We start from the raw sequence: 23,711 nt of genomic DNA, 5'->3' as shown, positions 1-23,711 counted from the left end.
TGAGCTTCATTGGAACAGAATAAGAGGCCGAGGACAGAAGGATCAGAGAGGGTGTGGGACGGAGAATTAAAATGGCAAGTGACCGGCAGGTCAGGGTCACACTTGCGGACTGAGCGGAGATGTTCAGCAAAGCGATCACTCAAACTGCGTTTGATCTCCCCAGTGTAGAGGAGAGCGCATCGTGAGCAGCGAATACAGTGTACTAAATTGAAAGAAGTACAAGTAAAATGCTGTTTCTCCTGGAAGGAGTGTTTGGGGCCCTGGACGGTGGGATATTATATACGTAGTGCCTTCCCTGTTTCATAGTTTGAAGTGGAACAGCTCCAAAGGCATTTTTTTTTCGTGTTTATGTTTGCAGTCCAGGACTTCGCGGGCTTTTTCAAAGGCAGGGGGCGGGGCCAATTCATTGGTACCCGTATATAGGTGGAGCGGTTGCTAAACCCGAGACACTACACTAGTAGTGACTCCCACCCTCCCACCTCCTCTAACCTTTTAGGGGGGAGAGGGAATTTAAAGGGTAGGTTCGTTTTTATATTTTGTTTTCAGGGACTTAACTCCTGGACCTAAGATAAATAAGAAGCAAAAAGTAATCCAAGTGGGACGTCACCAAGGAAGAGGTAAGTGATTGGTTGGTGAGTATTTTCCTGCTGAATTTGTCTAAGGTTCGAGTTTGTGGATTCTCTGGTCTCTGTTGTGTAGTGGGGGACTGCTGTTCAGCAAGGGCCCTTGAGTATACCTTTTAATTGAAGTGAAATTGGTGGGATTCATTTAATTTGAATTAATTAGTTAAAGGGTAAGTCATGTCAGGACAGCCCAGCCTCGTGTTATGCTCTTCCTGCTCTATGTGGGAAATCAGGGACCCTTCCGGTGTCCCTGACGACCATGTGTGCGGGAAATGTATCCAGCTGCAGCTACTGACAAACCTCATTGTGGCACTGGAGCTGCGGATAGATTCATTATGGAGCATTCGCGATGCTGAAAACGTCATGGATAGCACGTTTAGTGAGATGGTCACACCGCAGGTAAAGGTTGTACAGGCAGGAAGTAAGTGGGTGACCTCCAGGCAGAGTAAGAGGAGCAGGCAGGCAGTGCAGGGGTCCTCTGTGGCCGTCCCCCTCTCTAACAAATATACCGCTTTGGATATTGTTGAGGGGGATGACTTATCAGGGGAAGGCAGCAGCAGCCAACTTCCTGGCACCAGGGGTAGCTCTGCTGCACAGGCTGGGAGGAAATAGAGTGGAAGAGCTATAGTGGTAGGGGATTCTATCGTAAGGGGAACAGACAGGCGTTTCTGTGGCCGTAAACGTGACTCCAGGATGGTTTGTTGCCTCCCTGGTGCCAGGGTCATGGATGTCACTGAGCGGCTTCAGGGCATTCTCAAGGGGGAGGGTGAGCAGGCAGAGGTCGTGGTCCACATTGGGACCAACGACATAGGTAGGAAGAGAGATGAGGTCCTGCATCAAGAATTTAGGGAGCGAGGTAGCAGATTAAAGAGCAGGACCTCAAAGGTTGTAATCTCTGGATTACTCCCAGTGCCACGGGCTAGTGAGTATAGAAATAGGAGGATAGAACAGATGAATGCGTGGCTAAAGAGTTGGTGCAGGAGGGAGGGTTTCAGTTTCCTGGATCACTGGGCCTGCTTCTGGGGAAGGTGGGACTTGTACAAGTCGGACGGGTTGCACCTGAACCAGAGCGGGACAAATATCCTTGCGGGGAGGTTTGCTAGCACTGTTGGGGGGGGTTTAAACTAACTTGGCAGGGGGATACAGAGTGGAGCTACAATAGGGGGTGATGTGCAGCCAAATATTGAGAAAAAAACAAGTCAGCTTGGAAGACAGGGCAAATATGTAAGAGCAAGGCTGGATGGCATCTATTTTAATGCAAGGAGTCTTGCAAATAAGGTGGATGAACTGAAGGTGTTGATAAACACATGGGAGTATGATATTGTTGCTGTCACAGAGACATGGTTGAGGGAGGGGCAAGACTGGCAGCTCAATATTCCGGGGTACAGAATCTTCAGGCGAGACAGAGGGGGAGGTATAAGAGGAGGGGGGGTCGCAATATTAATTAAAGAATCAATTACTGCCATAAGGAGGGATGATATATTAGCAGGTTCCTCAAATGAGGCCATATGGGTGGAGCTTAAAAACAAAAAGGGGGCAAGCACTTTGATGGGAGTGTACTATAGACCCCCAAACAGTCAGGGGGAGATAGAGGAACAGATATGTAGGCAAATCTCAGAAAATTGTGCAAATAATAGGGTAATAATAGTGGGGGATTTCAACTTCCCCAATATTAACTGGGATACTCAGAGTGTAAAAGGCTTAGAGGGTACAAAATTCTTAACATGCATCCAGGAGAGCTTTTTGAGCCAGCATGTAGAAAGTCCTACAAGAGAGGGGGCGGTACTGGACCTAATTCTAGGGAATGTGGCCGGCCAAGTGGAAGAAGTGCTAGTAGGTGAGCACTTTGGTGACAGTGACCATAATTCAGTGAGATTTAAGGTGGTCATGGAAAAGGACAGGGAGGGGCCGGAAATAAAGGTTCTAAATTGGGGGAAGGCCGATTTTAATAGGATAAGGCAGGATCTGGCCAAAATGGACTGGGATCAGCTGCTTGTAGGAAAATCCGCATCGGAGCAATGGGAGTCTTTCAGAAGGGAGATTGAGACCATACAATGGCAACATGTTACCATAAAGGTCAAGGGTGGTTCCAAGAACTCCAGGGAACCTTGGATGTCAGGGGATATACGAGAATGGATTAGGAAAAAAAGGAGGGCTTTTGGCAGATACAAAAGGCTAAGGACGGAGGAAGCCCTAGAGGAGTACAAAAAGTGCAGGGGGATACTTAAAAAAGAAATTAGGAGATCAAGGAGGGGCCATGAAAAAACACTGGCGAGCAAAATAAAGGAAAATCCTAAGATGTTTTATAAGTATATTAAGGGTAAGAGGATAACTAGGGAAAAAATAGGGCCCATTAGGGACAAAAATGGCAATCTGTGTGTGGAGCCGGAAGATGTAGGAGGGGTTCTAAATGAATTTTTTGCATCTGTTTTCACTATGGAGAAGGACGACGTAGACATAGAAATACGACAGGGGGACTGTGATATACTCGAACATATTAACATCGAGCGGGAGGAGGTATTGGCGGTTTTAGCAGGCCTAAAAATGGATAAATCCCCAGGCCCGGACGAAATGTATCCCAGGCTACTGTGTGAGGCAAAGGAAGAGATTGCGGGGGCTCTAACACATATATTCAGAACCTCTCTGGCCACAGGGGATGTGCCAGAGGACTGGAGAACCGCTAATGTAGTACCATTATTCAAGAAGGGGAGTAGGGAAAAACCGGGGAACTACAGGCCAGTGAGCCTAACATCAGTGGTAGGAAAATTATTGGAAAAAATTCTGAAGGACAAAATTAGTCTCCACTTGGAGAAGCAAGGATTAATCAGGGATAGTCAACATGGCTTTGTCAAGGGAAGATCATGTCTGACTAATTTGATTGAATTTTTTGAGGGGGTGACTAGGCGTGTGGATGAGGGTAACGCAGTGGATGTGGTATACATGGATTTCAGTAAGGCCTTCGATAAAGTCCCGCACAGGAGACTGGTCAAGAAGGTACGAGCCCATGGAGTCCAGGGTGCCTTGGCACTTTGGATACAAAACTGGCTTAGTGGCAGAAGGCAGAGGGTGATGGTCGAAGGTTGTTTTTGTGACTGGAAGCCTGTGGCCAGTGGGGTACCACAGGGATCTGTGCTAGGACCCTTGCTGTTTATGGTCTACATTAACGACTTGGATATGAATGTAAAAGGTATGATCAGTAAGTTCGCTGATGATACAAAAATTGGTAGGGTGGTAAATAGCGAGGAGGATAGCCTCAGTCTGCAGGACGATATAGATGGGTTGGTCAGATGGGCGGAACAGTGGCAAATGGAATTTAACCCGGAAAAGTGCGAGGTGATGCACTTTGGAGGGACTAACAAGGCAAGGGAATACACAATGAATGGGAAGACCCTAGGCAAGACAGAGGGTCAGAGGGATCTTGGTGTGCAAGTTCACAGATCCCTGAAGGTGGCGGAACAGGTAGATAAGGTGGTAAAGAAGGCATATGGGATACTTGCCTTTATTAGCCGAGGCATAGAATATAAGAGCAAGGAGGTTATGATGGAGCTGTATAAAACACTGGTTAGGCCACAGCTGGAGTACTGTGTGCAGTTCTGGTCGCCGCACTACAGGAAGGATGTGATCGCTTTGGAGAGGGTGCAGAGGAGATTCACCAGGATGTTACCAGGGCTGGAGCGCTTCAGCTATGAAGAGAGACTGGGAAGATTGGGTTTGTTTTCCTTGGAGCAGAGGAGGCTGAGGGGGGACATGATTGAGGTGTACAAAATTATGAGGGGCAGAGATAGGATGGATACTAAGGAGCTTTTTCCCTTCGTTGAGGGTTCTATAACAAGGGGGCATAGATTCAAGGTAAAAGGCGGGAGGTTTAGAGGGGATTTGAGAAAGAACTTTTTCACCCAGAGGGTGGTTGGAGTCTGGAACTCACTGCCTGAGAGGGTTGTGGAGGCAGGAACCCTCACAACATTCAAGAAGCATTTGGATGAGCACTTGAAATGCCATAGCATACAAGGCTACGGACCAAATGCTGGAATATGGGATTAGATGAGACTGGGCTTGATGGCCAGCGCGGACACGATGGGCCGAAGGGCCTCTATCCGTGCTGTATAACTCTATGACTCTATGACTCTATGACTTAGTTGTTTTGGTGAGAGCCAGTATTTATTGCACAATGGGCAGTACAGGGCAGATGCTAGAAGTGGTATTGAGTGGCTGTGATGAGTGGATTGGGAGCAGCGGATGCATGTTGGCCGCGTTCATGTTTATACAGACTGGAACCCTAGCCCCAGGTAGAGTTCGGTGAAAGGAACGATCTGCTGTAGTTGTAATTAATAACACTTTGGTAATTTGATGTCCAGGCTATACCTAAATAATTTAGTCAAAAATGTTTCCACGTACTCTAACTCTTTTGTATATAAAACAAAATCAATTGCATCGTGTTGATCTGCTCTGAACGTTCCTAGCACCATAAAATTTCAATCGACAGCTCGAGACTCCCTACAGAGCTGTCAACATTGCACAAATCCTGGGCCTGAAATATTCAGTCGTGAAGCATATAACTTAAACAAAGCCTCAGGCCTAAATTATAAACATGGTTAAAAGCAGCAAAATACATCTGTTAGCTGATCCACAGGAGGTGGCCAAATGATATTAATGTATTCTTTTGCTCTTCACTTTCTTATCCTTTTCCAACGGTGACAGCTTGCGTTCATATAGCGTCTTTAAAGTGAAAAAAAAATCCCACGGTGCTAATAGTGAAAGTAGATAGTCAATGGACATCAATTGAGGGCAGCTAGGAGGCGGGACCAAAGCTCGGCCTAGAAGATGGGTTTTGAGTAGATTTGTAAAGGTGAAGTGAGAAATGGAATGTAGAGGTTTAGGGAGGGAGTTCTATGAACATACGAACATACCAAATGGACGGGCAGGAATAGACCAGCTGGTCCACCAAGCCTGCCCCAACACCATGATGGCCAGATCATCATGGCTAAACACTTCTTCCCTCTCCCCGACCTCCCACTCTCACACCCACCCCCGCAGCCATACAATCTCCTGGGAGAGGCAAGAAACAGCGAGTTCTCGGGCTGAAGTGGCTGAAGGCTCTATTACCAGTAGTGGGACAAAGGTAGGTGGGGGAATGTGGAAAAGGCAAGAGGCAGAGGAGCAATGGGTGCAGAAGTGGAGGAGGTAGCAGAGGATAGGCCCGTGGAGGAAATGGAGGATGAGCATTTTAAATTTAATATATCAGGAGGAACGGGGAGTTTGTGTAGGTCAGTGAGGATATGGGTGATGGGTAAGCACGACTTAGTGCAGGACATGATATGGGCAGCTGAGATTTGGAGTATATGGAGGGCAGAGGATGAGATACCAGCAAGGAAAGCATTGGAATAAACAAGTCTAGAGGTGACAAAATCATGGATAAGAGTTTCAGGGGCACAGACAAGCAGGGGCTGAGGTTAACTATGTTGCAAAAGTGGAAATAAACCATCTTGGTGACGGACAGAATGTGGAATTTGGAGCTCAGCTCAAGGTTGAACAGAATGTGAAGGTTTTGCAGAGCCTGGCTCAGTCTTAGCTCTGAATGGTGTCAGTGGGAGGGGAATGGAGTTTATGATAAGGGCAGAGAACCCTTTGATCTTCCCAACAGTCAGTTAAAGAAAGTTATGACTCATCCGTGCTTTGATGTCAGACAAGAAGTCTGACAAGCATGGAGGTGATTGTGATGATTGAGAGAGGAGGTGGAGAGGTAGAGCTGGGAGTGTTGAGAGAGATAGGCACGGAGCTGGAAAGCAACTATGTTCAAGGTCATTGGAGAAAGATGGGATATTGTTGGAGAGCATTGAGGGTGGGTTTTCGAGGAGAGGTTGACGATGGCAGTTTTGAAAAGGAAAAGGATTTGTCTTGTTTTCTTTGCTGGCTCCCTTTTTCTATATTTATCTCTTTCTGTCTCCACTCACCAAGTGAGACAAAGCAAAAAAATGTTATAAAGGCAGGGTATCCCAGCTTTCCTAATGGGAGTGAATGCCCTCTCTTAAACAATAGGCCCTATAGTTTTACTACGGCTATGAGTGCTCGGATAGCTCTGCTTCGTAGCATTGCCCTGCAATCTCTCGCAAGAAAAAGTTCTCAGAAAGCCAGCGTGCAGCATGCGCGTGAGGGATCAGAAACCTGAGGCAGGAGGCTGGCGGGAGTCTCCTACGCGAGCTTTCCCCCGGAGGCAAGAAAATTGGTAGGCCAGCTTCCCTGTCATGCATTTAGTCTTACAGCTAATCCCTCAGTTTAAAAAGAGCTTGAGTTAGATCCACACAGAAGCTCGTGGCTCCTTGAACATTTCAAATCCACAGCCTGTGTTCTAAGATTCCCTCCACAGCCCTATCTGTGCTACCTTCTCCACCCTCACATGCCCTTCTGCACCCATCAGTCTTCTGACACTTCAAATCTACAGTTTGTATTCGGGATTCATTCTCAGCCGAAACCCCATTGTGAACAGGTCAGGAACGTGTCATGATTGTTTCTCTTGTTCTAGATGTGATATCATTTTTATAATACTTGAGTCAAGCTCTGAGAAATCCGATTTTTGTATTTCTGTTCTCTGCTTATATTTTATATCATCAGTGGACCCCAATTGTTCCCAAAAGGAGCACTCATTAGCTATTGCTCGCCCGTCGCTGCCTCCTCCTGTCAGCGCTGACTGAGGCTGGATTACACTGACGGCCACTCATTTAATGCCCTGGCCATTGACCCACTGAGCTCGGAGGAAACTTCGGTTCATTCTTGAAGTGTTTCGGTATATCCCCAGAGGAACAGATCCCTAGTGGACAGTAGGGTCAGGTTGGTCTCTGAGACGTAACCATTGCCTTTGAAGATGGAATTTAAATGGATGCAGAGATAGTCTGCCAAGAGCAGTTGCCAAGAAACGCCATCCTTGGGGGCACTAATATGGTTTGTTCCTTGCTGAACATATGCTTTCAGTTACTGACTGTAATTTTATGTAAACATGATTTGGCTGAGGAAGGCAGAATTTGAGTTCATTTAACAAGTAGCTGCTGCTAAGCGACACCTGGCCTGTCCGTTCTGTGCTTCCTATGTTCTCCACTAGAACCCCATCAACATCGATTGTCCAGGGAGCTGATGGGTTTCTGCTCTGCCCGACTTCCCAGCGTATGATCTGTAGGGTTCTTGCTGCCCAAGTCTTTCCGAGACTTTAATACTTCTCTTGTTTCTGGCAAGCCTCTGCTAACCGTGTGTCAGAAGGTTGTGGATTCCAGCCCTACTACAGAGACGTCAGCACATAATCTGGACTGGCATTTCAGTGCAGTACCGAGGGAGTGCTGCACTGTTGGAGGTGCTGTCATTCAGATGAAACGTTAAACTGAGGCCCTGCCTTCCCTCTCAGGTGAATGTAATAAGATCTCAAGATGCTATTTTGAAGGAGAGCAGGGAGTTTTCTCCAGTGTCCTGGCTTTATCCCTCAACCAGCATTATTAAAAAATACAGAAGATCTGATCAGTATCACATTGCTGTTTGTGGGATCTTGCTGTGTGCAAATTGGCTGCCACGTTTCCTACATTAAAACAGTGACTACACTTCAAAAGTACTTCATAGGCTGTAAAACGCTTTGGGACATCCTGAGGTCATGAAAGGCGCTATATAAATGCAAGTCTTTCTTTCTTTAAGAAAGTCTATGACTTCTATCACTCGCGTCCCAAGACAAGGCACAAGCTTGCGGGTAATCTCTCTTCCTTTCCTTCTGCCTCCAACATTTCCTGCCTCTCTTCATTTTATCAATCCCACTCTGGGCCATAGACCACTCAAATAATGGAGTGCAAAGTTAGAGTAATTATATTCACACAACAGGTTATTACAACATTGAATTGCTTTATCACCACAGTTGGGTAAAAAGGCAGAGATTATAAAATAAATTTAAAAGGGAATTGGATAAAAATTTCAAAGGAAGAGTATAAAAGGTGGGAAACAGCAGGCGATGGGATTAGGATAGACAGACCCAGCTGAAGAATTAGAACTGACACAGATATAATGGACCGAATTGTGCTTTATGTTCAATTATTCTAACTGTAGTCAGTCATCTAAACTTTAGTTTTTGGTTCTTCCTAATGTCCAAATATATCATTCTGTATTTTCTTCCTTTCTACATCCTCATCCAAAACTCTGCTGCCCGTATCCTAACTTGCGCCAAGTCCCGTTCTCCCTTCATTCCACTGTGCTCGCTAACCTACATTGACTCCCGGTCTGGCAGCGGCTCAAATTTAAAATTCTCATCCTTGTGTTTAAATCCCTCCATGGCCTCGCCCCTCCCTATCTCTGTAACCTCCTTCAGCCCTACAGCCCTCTGAGATCTCTGCGGTCCTCCAATTCTGCTCCTGTGCTTCCACGATCATGAGCGAACATCCCCATTTTTGACCTTATGATGGAGGGAAGGTCATTGATGAAGCAGCTGAAGATGGTTGGGCCTAGGACATTGCCCTGAGGAACTCCTGCAGCAGTGTCCTGGGGCTGAGATGATTGGCCTCCAACAAACACTACCATCTTTCTTTATGCTAGGTATGACTCCAGCTACTGGAGAGTTTTCCCCCTTATTCCCATTGACTTCAATTTTACTAGAGCTCTTTGGTGCCATACTCGGTCCAATGCTGCCTTGATGTCAAGGGCAGTCACTCTCATGTCACCTCTGGAATTCAGCTGTTTTGTCCATGTTTGGACTAAGGCTGTAATGAGGTCTGGAGCCGAGTGGTCCTGGCGGAACCCAAACTGAGCATCGGTGAGCAGGTTATTGGTGAGTAAGTGCTGCTTGATAGCACTGTCGACGACACCTTCCATCACTTTGCTGATGATTGAGAGTAGACTGATGGGGCGGTAATTGGCCGGATTGGATTTGTCATGTTTATCTGGGCAATTTTCCACATTGTCGGATAGGTGCCAGTGTTGTGGCTGTACTGGAACAGTTTGGCTAGAGGCACAGCTAGTTCTGGAGCACAAGTCTTCAGCACTACAGCCGGAATGTTGCCGGGGCCCATAGCCTTTGCTGTATCCAGTGCACTCAGCCGTTTCTTGATATCACGTGGAGTGAATCGAATTGGTTGAAGACTGGCTTCTGTGATGGTGGGGATATGGGGAGGAGGCCGATCATCCACTCGGCACTCCTGGCTGAAGACGGTTGCAAACGCTTCAGCCTTGTCTTTTGCACTCACGTGCTGGACTCCGCCATCGTTGTCTAGGCCCTAAGTTCTGGAATTTCCTCCCTAAACCTCTCCTCCCCTCTTCCACTCTCTCCTCCTTTAAAATGGTCCTTAAAACCTACCTTCTCACCTGTCCGAATGTTTCCTTCTTTGGCTCAGTGTCAATTTCTGTCTGATTACGTTTCTATGAAGTGCTCTGGGTTGTTTTACTACATTAAAGGTGCAACATAAATGCAAGTTGTTGTTGATTTGGAATCAAAGGGAAAATTTGAACAATCCTGTGCTCCCAGTAGAGAGCTATGTTTGAAGGGAATGCCCGTCGGAAAATCTGTGCAGCAACATTATAGCTTGATCTTGGACTTGTGCTTCTTTGAAGTGCAGATTCCCAGCTGGGAGCATGGGATTTCTCAAGACTTATCACACTGCGTCCTATCTTATTAATTCTTTCCCCAGAACTTCAACACTGTGAAACTCCTTACCCCTCAGACTTCCCTTCCAATTTTAGTTTGGTTTACTGGTAGCACTCTCACCTCAGAGTCAAAAGGTCATGGGCTCAAGCCCACATAGTCTTGGCTGACAATTCAGTGCAGTACTGAGGGAATGCTGCACTGTCAGAGGTGTCGCCTTTCAGATGTGATGTTTTTGACTGCTCAGTTGCATGTTAAAAAAAATCCCATGGCTCTATTCAAAGAAAAGGAGTTAGTTCCTCTGGTGTTCTGACCAACATTTATCCCTTAACCAACATCACTAAAACAGAGCAACTGGTAATTAGTCACATTGCTGTTTGTGGGATCTTGCTGTGCGCAAATTAGCTGCCGCGTTTGCCTACAAAACAACAGTGACTACACTTCAAAAGTAATGCATTGGCTGTGAAGGTTTTTGGAGTATCTTGAGGATGAAAGGTGCTATATAAAACCAAAGAACATAAGAACATAAGAACATAAGAAATTGGAGCAGGAGTAGGCCAATCGGCCCCTCGAGCCTGCTCCGCCATTCAATAAGATCATGGCTGATCTGATCCCAACCACAAAGCTTGGTATCACCTAACCACTGCTTCCTGTCTTGTCTCATTTCTAAGTGTCAGCTTGGCTCAGTTGGCAGGCACCCTCCATCTCTGAGTCAGCAGGTAGTGGGTGTGAAAAATCAACCTTGTTTGAACATCTTGCATGTAGTGATGGAGAAGCTTCCTGTTATAATTGATGCTGCCTCATTGGGTCTTCACATTTCACACATCTGATTGCTGAATCGCGAGCTGGCAACAATGCTGCATGAGGTACGCTGCCTTGTCAAATGTGACAATGCTTTAGATTACGTGCAAAAAAACTTGCACTATTACGATGTGGATCCTGCACGGCTCTCACTGTATTTTATTACCGCTATCAGTTACATTCAATGCCTCAGACAAATAAAAAGGCTCGACCCCCACATCAAACAGCTTGGAACAAACTGCCAGTGATTAAAGTGCAATTTGTTGAGAGGGAGTACTCGCCCTCCTCCTCCTCTGCTCCAGCAGATCGCACCCTCTAACCTTTTGCATTGCTAACTCATAGCATTTTTTAGGGTTCATTCTTTAAGTTGAATTGTAGTGGGGCTTTTCCCCCCTTTACTTTGAGTAAATTTCCTCGGTGTGGACAGGCAACATGGAAAAACAAATATGTGGAGGGGATGCAGGTTGGGAAGGGAGAATATTTATCAATGTTAGACAGTGTCTAGAGAACCTTCACCTTTCAAGAAATAAAAACTGGTGGTGGGGCCAAAGCTTCTTGAGCCCTGCTCCACCGCTTGGAAGTGTGGCAGGGCAGGACTTCCACCTACCAATCTGCCCTGGCGTTGAACCGAGAATCATACAATCATACAGAACAGAAGGAGGCCATTTGGCCCATCATGCCTATGTCGGCTCTTTGAAAGAGCCATCTAATTAGTCCCACTCCCCTGCTTTCTCCCCGTAGCCAGTTGGTGCAGTAAGTACTCCAGCACCATGTAGGTGGGCCCACCTACCCCGGCCACATGGCCTGATGTCATTTCTGACTGGGGGTGCCATCCCGCCAGTCCTTTGAGCAACATTGGGATGAAAAGGGGGTACAGGCACAAGCTGCACCCACCCTTCTCCCGTCGGAATTTCACAATGTAAAAAAAAAGGGCGCCCCCGAATTTTGTGTCAACCCTATTTGGTCACATCGTCCCAGGACCAGAAATTTTGGATCTGTCTCCTTTCTACTGGTGCCACATTCTTAATCTAGCTCCATTTTTAAAATGAAGAGCTGACATCGTAGGAGAAACAAAGCTCGTTTGATGTCATTACCGGAAGAAAGAAATACAAACCGAATGTGGGGGTTCAGTTTCCCACTTGATGCTGCCTCCTCCTCAACACATTATCAGTGTACCCCCTCCCTCCCCTCGCTGTGCAGCTGCACTGGCCTAGTCCTTACACTGACCCTTATCCACACCTACCTCGTACTCTACTCCAAAAACTTCAGTTATATTATGTTATAAAAGGCCTGCAGCTCTCTTTAAAAAAAAACAAGGGAGGGGAACACATTTAAATGAAGTTAAAATATGAAAGTAGAAGCTGTCCATACCTCGAGCTGGTCCTACTGCCAACTGCTGTAAGATACACGGTGATATTATAGCTCTCAGGGTCACTTGCCCTTCTGACAGTTATTGATATTAGTAATTATCTACAAGTCAACAATCACATGGTTGTAATATTACAACACAATAACTTTATTAACAGGTGGTCTGTATGCAGATCTGGATTGCTCAGCTGTACATTATAGTAACAGGTTGAACTTAATATGCTTTTTAATTTTATTCATTCTCGAGAAGTGGGCATCGCTGGCAAATTCTGCATTTATTGCCCATCCCTAGTTGCCCCTTGAGAAGATGGTATTGAGCCTTCTTCTTGAAGCGCTGCTGTCCAGGTGGCAAAGGTACTCCCACAGTGCTGTTAGGAAGGGAGTTCCAGGATTTTGACCCAGCGACGATGAAGGAACGGCGATATATTTCCAGGTCAGGATGGTGTGTGACTTGGAGGGGAACTTGGAGGTGATGGGGTTTCCATGCTCCTGCTGCCCTTGTCCTTCTAGATGATAGGTAGGTTTGGGAATTGCTAGCGAAGAAACTGCGATACAGTTTACTTTCACAGCATTTCCTACGTATTTACATTTTACACATTATAAACAGTTCAGTAACTCTCTCCAGCCATAGACTTGAGCCTCTTTTGCACCTGCAGGTCTCAAATACACAAACCATCCCTTCTGTCCAATGACACTGTGACTGAATTGGAACTTCTTCCAAATTGGACAATTTATGCCATTGCTCTTTTTTGCCGTTATCAGTTACAATCAATAACCGACAAATGAAAAGGATATCTCTATCTCTCTCTTTTCCCTCTCCTCCTCTTTTATCGTTACCTCGTTCCCGGTCTCCTGCAATCAGCTTGGTGTGGCTCTTTACCATTATATTTTCTTTCTCTGCTTTCAGCTATTGCAGCTTAAGAAAGAAAGACATGCATTTATATAGCACCTTTCACACCCTCAAGACATCCCAAAGTGCTTTACATCCAATGAAGTACTTATGAGATGTAGTCACTGTTGTAATGTAACCAATTTACGCACAGCAAGGTCCCACAAACAGCAATGTGATAATGACCAGTTAAACTGATTTTTAATTATGTTGGTTCAGGGACAACCAGGAGAACCAAGGAGAATCCCCCTGCCTTTCTTTCAAACTGTGCCGCGGGATCTTTTACAGAGGGCAGACGGGGCCTCGGTTTGGCATCTCTGCCGAAAGACGGCTCCTCCAACAGTGCAGCACTCCCTCAGTACTGCACTGGTGTGTCAGCCTAGATTTTTTCCCCATTGTTCACTTTCCCGCCCGTGAGTTCCCGTGTTCCAATACATGCACACAAACTGGCTCAATTCACTCAGCTGATTCTGCAACCCCAGCCCACTCTCCCCCGGTCTGTGAGGGAGCCGGCTTTTCTCTTTCAGGGTATTTCCACACAAAAAAATTGCATGGAACAGCTGTCTGCTGGGAACTAGCAGTAAAATGGAACAAACAGAATGGCGTTCCGACTCGCAAATTATTGCCCAGTGTGTGATGGCTGCCTGCACAATGCGTAACAGGGCTAGTGATGGCAGAACACATGCAAATACATGACATGAAGTGATCCTGCGTACAGTCCACTTGTAACGCAGTTCTCAGCCGTGGCTCAGTTGGTAGCACTCTCGCCTCTGAGTCAGAAGGTCATGGGTTCAAGCCCCACTTCCAGAGACTTGAGCACATAATCCAGGCTAACACTTCCAGAGTAACAAGAGAGTGCTGCACTGTTGGCAGGTGCCAACTGTTGGATGAAATATTAAACTGAGGCCCTGTCGACCCTCTCAGGTGGATGTAAAAAATCATATGGTCACTATTTCAAAGAAGAGCAGGGGAGTGCCTCTCCGGTGTCATGGCAAATATTTATCTCTCAACCGACATCACTAAATCACATTATTGTTTGTGGGATTTTGCTGTGCAAAAATTGGCTATCGTGTTTCCTACATTACAACAGTGACTGCATTTCAAAAGTACTTAATTGGCTGTAAAGCGCTTTGGGACATCCTGAGGTATAGAAATACCTCAGCCCGTAGTAAGAGGCATGAGTTTACTTTTTTCAAACTAAAGGGAGGCTGTGTTTTGATTGCAAAAATGAATCAAGCCTATGGAAAGCTTTAGAAACAGTATGGTTACAGGTAAATCTCTGTTTTATCTTTCCCATTTTTCTCTGCTTTGACCCTTCTTCCTGTCCCAAAGACCCTGGATCTTCCTTATTCTCCATGTGTGAAGATATCAATGCTTTGTTTTCATTCTGGATAGGAGGAGGCAGCAAGAGAATGTTGTTACTGGATAGATACTTGGGCGGAAGGAGTTGTCTTTGCATCAAGTCCACCCGGGACAGCGGCAGTATCCGCCCACTAACCCGGGACAGCGGCAGTATCCGCCCACTAACCCGGGACAGCGGCAGTATCCGCCCACTAACCCGGGACAGCGGCAGTATCCGCCCACTAACCCGGGACAGCGGCAGTATCCGCCCACTAACCCGGGACAGCGGCAGTATCCGCCCACTAACCCGGGACAGCGGCAGTATCCGCCCACTAACCCGGGACAGTGGCAGTATCCGCCCTCTAACCCGGGACAGTGGCAGTATCCGCCCACTAACCCGGGACAGTGGCAGTATCTGCCCTCTAACCCGGGACAGCGGCAGTATCCGCCCTCTAACCCGGGACAGCGGCAGTATCCGCCCTCTAACCCAGGACAGCGGCAGTATCCGCCCTCTAACCCGGGACAGCGGCAGTATCCGCCCACTAACCCGGGACAGCGGCAGTATCCGCCCACTAACCCGGGACAGCGGCAGTATCCGCCCACTAACCCGGGACAGTGGCAGTATCCGCCCTCTAACCCGGGACAGTGGCAGTATCCGCCCACTAACCCGGGACAGTGGCAGTATCTGCCCTCTAACCCGGGACAGCGGCAGTATCCGCCCTCTAACCCGGGACAGCGGCAGTATCCGCCCACTAACCCGGGACAGCGGCAGTATCCGCCCACTAACCCGGGACAGCGGCAGTATCCGCCCACTAACCCGGGACAGCGGCAGTATCCGCCCACTAACCCGGGACAGTGGCAGTATCCGCCCTCTAACCCGGGACAGTGGCAGTATCCGCCCACTAACCCGGGACAGTGGCAGTATCTGCCCTCTAACCCGGGACAGCGGCAGTATCCGCCCTCTAACCCGGGACAGCGGCAGTATCCGCCCTCTAACCCAGGACAGCGGCAGTATCCGCCCTCTAACCCGGGACAGCGGCAGTATCCGCCCACTAACCCGGGACAGCGGCAGTATCCGCCCTCTAACCCGGGACAGCGGCAGTATCCGCCCTCTAACCCGGGACAGTGGCAGTATTTGCCCACTAACCCGGGACAGCGGCAGTATCCGCCCTCTAACCCGGGACAGTGGCAGTATTTGCCCACTAACCCGGGACAGTGGCAGTATTTGCCCACTAACCCGGGACAGCGGCAGTATCCGCCCTCTAACCCGGGACAGCGGCAGTATCCGCCCTCTAACCCGGGACAGTGGCAGTATCCGCCCTCTAACACGGGACAGTGGCAGTATTTGCCCACTAACCCGGGACAGTGGCAGTATCCGCCCTCTAACCCGGGACAGCGGCAGTATTTGCCCTCTAACCCGGGACAGCGGCAGTATTTGCCCACTAACCCGGGACAGTGGCAGTATCCGCCCTCTAACACGGGACAGTGGCAGTATTTGCCCACTAACCCGGGACAGTGGCAGTATCCGCCCTCTAACACGGGACAGTGGCAGTATTTGCCCACTAACCCGGGACAGTGGCAGTATCCGCCCTCTAACACGGGACAGTGGCAGTATTTGCCCACTAACCCGGGACAGTGGCAGTATCCGCCCTTTATCCCAGGTCAGTGGCAGTATCCACCCACTAACCCGGGACAGTGGGGAAAGAACTGGGGAGTAGGACTCTTTCAAAGAGGCTGGCACAGGCATGATGGACCGAATGGCCTCTTTCTGTGCTGTATCATTCTATGATTCTATGATTCTAGGAGCTCCGTGCTCTTCACTTGTGCTGTTTAAATGAAATGTTGCTGCTCCTTTCACCCAAGTGTCTGCCGAGAAATTGAGCACTGTCACTGTCCTGGGTGAGTTAGGTGCCATTTGGCACTGTCCTGGATGAGTTAGGTAGATACTGCCACAGTCCCGGGATAATGGGTGGATATTGCCACTGTCCCAGGTTAGTGGGTAGATACTGACATTGTCCCAGGTTAGTGAGTAGATACTGCCATTGTCCCAGGTTAGTGGGTAGATACTGCCACTGTCCCAGGTTAGCGGGTAGATACTGACATTGTCCCAGGTTAGTGAGTAGATACTGCCATTGTCCCAGGTTAGTGGGTAGATACTGCCATTGTCCCAGGTTAGTGGGTAGATACTGCCATTGTCCCAGGTTAGTGGGTAGATACTGCCATTGTCCCAGGTTAGTGGGTAGATACTGACATTGTCCCAGGTTAGTGAGTAGATACTGCCACTGTCCCAGGTTAGTGAGTAGCTACTGCCACTGTCCCAGGTTAGTGAGTAGCTACTGCCACTGTCCCAGGTTAGTGAGTAGATACTGCCACTGTCCCAGGTTAGTGAGTAGATACTGCCACTGTCCCAGGTTAGTGAGTAGATACTGCCACTGTCCCAGGTTAGTGAGTAGATACTGCCACTGTCCCAGGTTAATGAGTAGCTACTGCCACTGTCCCAGGTTAGTGAGTAGATACTGCCACTGTCCCAGGTTAGTGAGTAGATACTGCCACTGTCCCAGGTTAGTGAGTAGCTACTGCCACTGTCCCAGGTTAGTGGGTAGATACTGCCACTGTCCCAGGTTAGTGGGTAGATACTGCCACTGTCCCAGGTTAGTGGGTAAATACTGCCACTGTCCCAGGTTAGTGGGTAGATACTGCCACAGTCCCAGGTTAGTGGGTAGATACTGCCACAGTCCCAGGTTAGTGGGTAGATACTGCCACTGTCCCAGGTTAGTGGGTAGATACTGCCACTGTCCCAGGTTAGTGGGTAGATACTGCCACTGTCCCAGGTTAGTGAGTAGATACTGCCACTGTCCCAGGTTAGTGGGTAGATACTGCCACTGTCCCAGGTTAGTGAGTAGATACTGCCACTGTCCCAGGTTAGTGGGTAGATACTGCCACTGTCCCAGTTTAGTGGGTAGATACTGCCACTGTCCCGGGTTAGTGGGTAGATACTGCCACTGTCCCAGGTTAGTGGGTAGATACTGCCACTGTCCCAGGTTAGTGGGTAGATACTGCCACTGTCCCAGGTTAGCGAGTAGATACTGCCACTGTCCCAGGTTAGTGAGTAGATACTGCCACTGTCCCAGGTTAGTGGGTAGATACTGCCACTGTCCCAGGTTAGTGGGTAGATACTGCCACTGTCCCAGGTTAGTGGGTAGATACTGCCACTGTCCCAGGTTAGCGAGTAGCTACTGCCACTGTCCCAGGTTAGTGAGTAGATACTGCCACTGTCCCAGGTTAGTGGGTAGATACTGCCACTGTCCCAGGTTAGTGGGTAGATACTGCCACTGTCCCAGGTTAGTGAGTAGATACTGCCACTGTCCCAGGTTAGTGGGTAGATACTGCCACTGTCCCAGGTTAGTGAGTAGATACTGCCACTGTCCCAGGTTAGTGGGTAGATACTGCCACTGTCCCAGTTTAGTGGGTAGATACTGCCACTGTCCCGGGTTAGTGGGTAGATACTGCCACTGTCCCAGGTTAGTGGGTAGATACTGCCACTGTCCCAGGTTAGTGGGTAGATACTGCCACTGTCCCAGGTTAGCGAGTAGATACTGCCACTGTCCCGGGTTAGTGGGTAGATACTGCCACTGTCCCAGGTTAGTGGGTATATACTGCCACAGTCCCAGGTTAGTGGGTAGATACTGCCACAGTCCCAGGTTAGTGGGTAGATACTGCCACTGTCCCAGGTTAGTGGGTAGATACTGCCACTGTCCCAGGTTAGTGAGTAGATACTGCCACTGTCCCAGGTTAGTGGGTAGATACTGCCACTGTCCCAGGTTAGTGGGTAGATACTGCCACTGTCCCAGGTTAGTGAGTAGATACTGCCACTGTCCCAGGTTAGTGGGTAGATACTGCCACTGTCCCAGGTTAGTGAGTAGATACTGCCACTGTCCCAGGTTAGTGGGTAGATACTGCCACTGTCCCAGTTTAGTGGGTAGATACTGCCACTGTCCCGGGTTAGTGGGTAGATACTGCCACTGTCCCAGGTTAGTGGGTAGATACTGCCACTGTCCCAGGTTAGTGGGTAGATACTGCCGCTGTCCCAGGTTAGCGAGTAGATACTGCCACTGTCCCGGGTTAGTGGGTAGATACTGCCACTGTCCCAGGTTAGTGGGTAGATACTGCCACTGTCCCAGGTTAGTGGGTAGATACTGCCACTGTCCCAGGTTAGCGAGTAGATACTGCCACTGTCCCGGGTTAGTGGGTGAATACTGCCACTGTCCCGGGTTAGTGGGTGGATACTGCCACTGTCCCGGGTTAGTGGGTGAATACTGCCACTGTCCCGGGTTAGTGGGTGGATACTGCCACTGTCCCGGGTTAGTGGGTGAATACTGCCACTGTCCCGGGTTAGTGGGTGAATACTGCCACTGTCCCGGGTTAGTGGGTGAATACTGCCACTGTCCCGGGTTAGTGGGTGAATACTGCCACTGTCCCGGGTTAGTGGGTGAATACTGCCACTGTCCCGGGTTAGTGAGTAGATACTGCCACTGTCCCGGGTTAGTGGGTGAATACTGCCTCTGTCCCACAGCCCTGCAGATTTTTCTCCTTCAAATATTGATCCAATTCCTTTTGAAAGTTATTATTGAATTTGCTTTCAGGCAGTGCATTCCAGATCATTACAACTCACTGTGTAAACATTTTTTCCACATCACCTTAAGCCCCTAAAATGGGCGCTGGAATCGCGGTGCGTGATTAACCCGTGCCCGGTCGTTGAGATCCAGTCAGCACGTAACATTTGTTAATTGTATCCATGCGGTTTATATCAATTAGTGTTAATTGTATTCAGATGGTGGTATCAATTGGGGACTCTCTTGTATCCATTTATAAGAGGAGCTTATCTGGGGGGTGCTGGGTGTGTAATGGGGATCTCTGTGAATAAAGGCTTAAAAGCAACTGAAGACTAGGTTCTGGTTGTCTATCCTTCACCACCGGGCTATCCAATTTATTACAACATTCGTGCTGCCTGGTGACTGCAGTGATTGCTGCGTGCAGCCAGCACGACCTGCGCTGTTGATTGGCTGCACGTACCAGCAGGGGGCCCTGGTATCTGGAGTGGCCAGCACCACTTAAAGGCAGCCTGCACCTCTTAAAGGGGAGGTGCACTGTGGCTGGAGGGAGACCTAGAATTGGTGTGGAAATGTACTGAGGAATACACTGAGGAACGGCTCGGCCTGCGAGAGAGCGTGCACCAAGGTTCTCCAACAATGCGTTCGAGGCCTTGGTGCAAGAGGTGGACGCACAGAGGGGGCATCCTTTCCCCGCAGGGGGGCAGGAGGCCCTCCAGACACATGCTGAAGAGTTAGTGGGAGGCTGTGGCTGGCGAGATAAATGACAGGAGCATCGCACCACGCACATGGATGCAATACAGGAAGAAGTTCAATGATTTGACACGAGTGGTCAAGGTTAGTGAGTTCAAATGTCAAATGGCATCTGCTACCATTAGCCTCATCCACTGCTCCATGCACTACACCCCCATCACCCACATACCAACAAACCCTTTCCATCGGTGCTCAACCCTTCAAATCAAATGCTGCATCTCACCCTCACATATTACCACTCTTGCAAGCCGCACATCCACAACTCACAGGTCACACACGCTGGCAGCTGTTCAACCATGACAGCCACATCACCCAAACATCTTGCAGGACACTCACTGACACACGACCCTCTTTCTTGCAGAAGAAGGTGGCGCTTAACAACAGGCAGCAGGAAAGAGCTGGGGCAGGACAGGCACGTCTACAAGTCCTCACCCCATGGAGGAGATGGTGCTGGCCATCATTGGACGGGCTGTGGCTGAGGCCATGGCCACTGGCGGTGCTGGAGGTATCGATGATGAGGGTCTCCCCTCCCCTCACCACAACTCAGCCCGTGTCCCTTTGTCATTTCAGATAACGAAGAACTGGAACCGGCACCTTCAGAGGAGGTGGAGGGGGCGGTGGAGGGAGCAGTGGAGGGGGACGGTGGAGGGGGGCGGTGGAGGGAGCAGTGGAGGGAGCAGTGGAGGGGGACGGTGGAGGGAGCAGTGGAGGGGGACGGTGGAGGGAGCAGTGGAGGGAGCAGTGGAGGGGGTCGGTGGAGGGAGCAGTGGAGGGGGACGGTGGAGGGGGACGGTGGAGGGGGCGGTGGAGGGAGGTGGTGGAGGGGGACAGTGGAGGGGGACGGTGGAGGGGGACGGTGGAGGGAGTCGGTGGAGGGGGACGGTGGAGGGGGCGGTGGAGGGAGCAGTGGAGGGGGTCGGTGGAGGGAGCAGTGGAGGGGGACGGTGGAGGGGGACGGTGGAGGGGGACGGTGGAGGGGGACGGTGGAGGGAGCAGTGGAGGGGGACGGTGGAGGGGGTCGGTGGAGGGGGGCGGTGGAGGGAGCCGGTGGAGGGGGTCGGTGGAGGGGGTCGGTGGAGGGAGGTGGTGGAGGGGGACGGTGGAGGGGGACGGTGGAGGGGGACGGTGGAGGGAGTCGGTGGAGGGGGACGGTGGAGGGGGACGGTGGAGGGGGCGGTGGAAGGGGGCGGTGGAGGGGGGCGTTGGAGGGGGGCGGTGGAGGGGAACGGTGGAGGGGGACGGTGGAGGGGGACGGTGGAGGGGGACGGTGGAGGGGGCGGTGGAGGGGAACGGTGGAGGGGGCGGTGGAGGGGGACGGTGGAGGGGGACGGTGGAGGGGAACGGTGGAGGGGGCGGTGGAGGGGGACGGTGGAGGGGAACGGTGGAGGGGGGCGGTGGAGGGGACGGTGGAGGAAGACGGTGGAGGGGGCGGTGGAGGGGGGCGGTGGAGGGGGGCGGTGGAGGGGGACGGTGGAGGGGGCGGTGGAGGGGGGCGGTGGAGGGGGGGGTGGAGGAAGACGGTGGAGGGGGACGGTGGAGGGGGGCAGTGGAGGGGGCGGTGAAGGGGGGCGGTGGAGGAAGACGGTGGAGGGGGACGGTGGAGGGAGTCGGTGGAGGGGGACGGTGGAGGGAGTCGGTGGAGGGGGCGGTGGAGGGGGACGGTGGAGGGAGTCGGTGGAGGGAGTCGGTGGAGGGGGCGGTGGAGGGGGCGGTGGAGGGGGACGGTGGAGGGAGTCGGTGGAGGGGGCGGTGGAGGGGGACGGTGGAGGGAGTCGGTGGAGGGGGCGGTGGAGGGGGGCGGTGGAGGGGGTCGGTGGAGGGGGACGGTGGAGGGGGACGGTGGAGGGGGCGGTGGTGGGGGGCGGTGGAGGGGGCGGTGGAGGAAGACGGTGAAGGGGGGCGGTGGAGGAAGACGGTGGAGGGGGACGGTGGAGGGAGTCGGTGGAGGGAGTCGGTGGAGGGAGTCGGTGGAGGGGGCGGTGGAGGGGGACGGTGGAGGGGGCGGTGGAGGAAGACGGTGAAGGGGGGCGGTGGAGGAAGACGGTGGAGGGGGACGGTGGAGGGGGGCGGTGGAGGGGGACGGTGGAGGGAGTCGGTGGAGGGGGCGGTGGAGGGGGACGGTGGAGGGAGTCGGTGGAGGGGGCGGTGGAGGGGGACGGTGGAGGGGGCGGTGGAGGGAGTCGGTTGAGGGGGCGGTGGAGGGGGACGGTGGAGGGGGACGGTGGAGGGAGTCGGTGGAGGGGGACGGTGGAGGGGGCGGTGGAGGGGGACGGTGGAGGGGGCGGTGAAGGGGGGCGGTGGAGGAAGACGGTGGAGGGGGACGGTGGAGGGAGTCGGTGGAGGGGGACGGTGGAGGGAGTCGGTGGAGGGGGCGGTGGAGGGGGACGGTGGAGGGAGTCGGTGGAGGGAGTCGGTGGAGGGGGACGGTGGAGGGGGACGGTGGAGGGAGTCGGTGGAGGGGGGCGGTGGAGGGGGACGGTGGAGGGAGTCGGTGGAGGGGGCGGTGGAGGGGGACGGTGGAGGGAGTCGGTGGAGGGAGTCGGTGGAGGGGGACGGTGGAGGGAGTCGGTGGAGGGGGCGGTGGAGGGGGACGGTGGAGGGAGTCGGTGGAGGGAGTCGGTGGAGGGAGTCGGTGGAGGGGGCGGTGGAGGGGGACGGTGGAGGGAGTCGGTGGAGGGAGTCGGTGGAGGGGGCGGTGGAGGGGGACGGTGGAGTGAGTCGGTGGAGGGAGTCGGTGGAGGGAGTCGGTGGAGGGGGCGGTGGAGGGGGACGGTGGAGGGAGTCGGTGGAGGGAGTCGGTGGAGGGGGCGGTGGAGGGGGACGGTGGAGGGAGTCGGTGGAGGGGGACGGTGGAGGGAGTCGGTGGAGGGGGCGGTGGAGGGGGACGGTCGTGGTGAGACACAGGGCACAAGTGCGCAGGAACCAGGACGGGGGGAATGGATACCACAAGTGCCAGCTCGCCGGAGGGCGAGGTCACTCACTAGTTCTGCTGCAGAGGAGTCAGATGATGACTTTGATGGGCCAGGCTACAGAAGAAGGCTGATGGGCGTACACCACCAAATGCTTGGTGCACTGGAAAGCCTGCCGGAAAGCCTGCAGACAATGTCAAGGGGCGTGGAGGAGGCTTTGTGCAGAGCTTGGAGCCCATCCTTTTCCACATAGAACGGGTGGTCACCTCCCTCAGCTTACCTGTGGAACCCACCATGATACAACGTCTGATGACCGATGTCACAGTTTCCATTGCAGCACAAACATCTACCTCCAAGGTCTAACTGTTGCCTTGGAAGCTCAGACTGCTGCTATCATGGCTCTGGGTTCCACTGTGGAACATGGCTTCCAGGATGTCACAGCACTCCAGCAATCTGTTCTCCATCAGATCACCAGGATTGCTGAGGTGCCGCCGTGGGGGAGTGGCAGTGGGCACCATGGGAGATGAACCTGCTGTCCTCTCTCAGGATGACAGCATTCCTCCTCCCACCCCTGCCACTCCGCCAGTGCCCTTGCTGTTGCCTGTCAGCCAGCCAGGCCAGAGTGCTGCAGCCCAGGCCGATATGGTGCAGTCTGCAGCCGGGCCCTCCCAGCCCAGCGCCGCTCGGGGTCGTCCTCCACGGCCATCTGCACGCTCCTCCATTGAAGGCCAGCAGCCTCCCATCACCCATGCTCCAGCCACCAGGGATGCACCTTGTAGGAGCACCAGGAAAGGTAAAGCCACACGGACAACAGGCACT

At 51.6% G+C, this 23,711-nt stretch overlaps 1 protein-coding gene across 1 annotated transcript in view; it reads left to right on the top strand.

Annotated features, from left to right (window-relative positions):
• The window catches only part of LOC137334471 (basic salivary proline-rich protein 3-like), a 29,787-nt gene extending 6,368 nt beyond the window's left edge, over positions 1 to 23,419 (top strand). The window contains exons 3-4 of the mRNA XM_067999152.1: positions 14,757 to 15,901; positions 23,230 to 23,419. Coding sequence (XP_067855253.1) covers positions 14,757 to 15,901; positions 23,230 to 23,419 — 1,335 coding nt within the window. The remainder of the gene's footprint in view (positions 1 to 14,756; positions 15,902 to 23,229) is intronic.
• The last annotated feature ends 292 nt before the right edge of the window (positions 23,420 to 23,711 follow it).

Source organism: Heptranchias perlo, chromosome 18 (assembly GCF_035084215.1).
Source record: "Heptranchias perlo isolate sHepPer1 chromosome 18, sHepPer1.hap1, whole genome shotgun sequence".
NCBI lineage: Eukaryota > Metazoa > Chordata > Chondrichthyes > Hexanchiformes > Hexanchidae > Heptranchias > Heptranchias perlo.
Note: the sequence above shows the minus strand (reverse complement) of the source record. Positions and strands in the feature narration are given on the sequence as shown.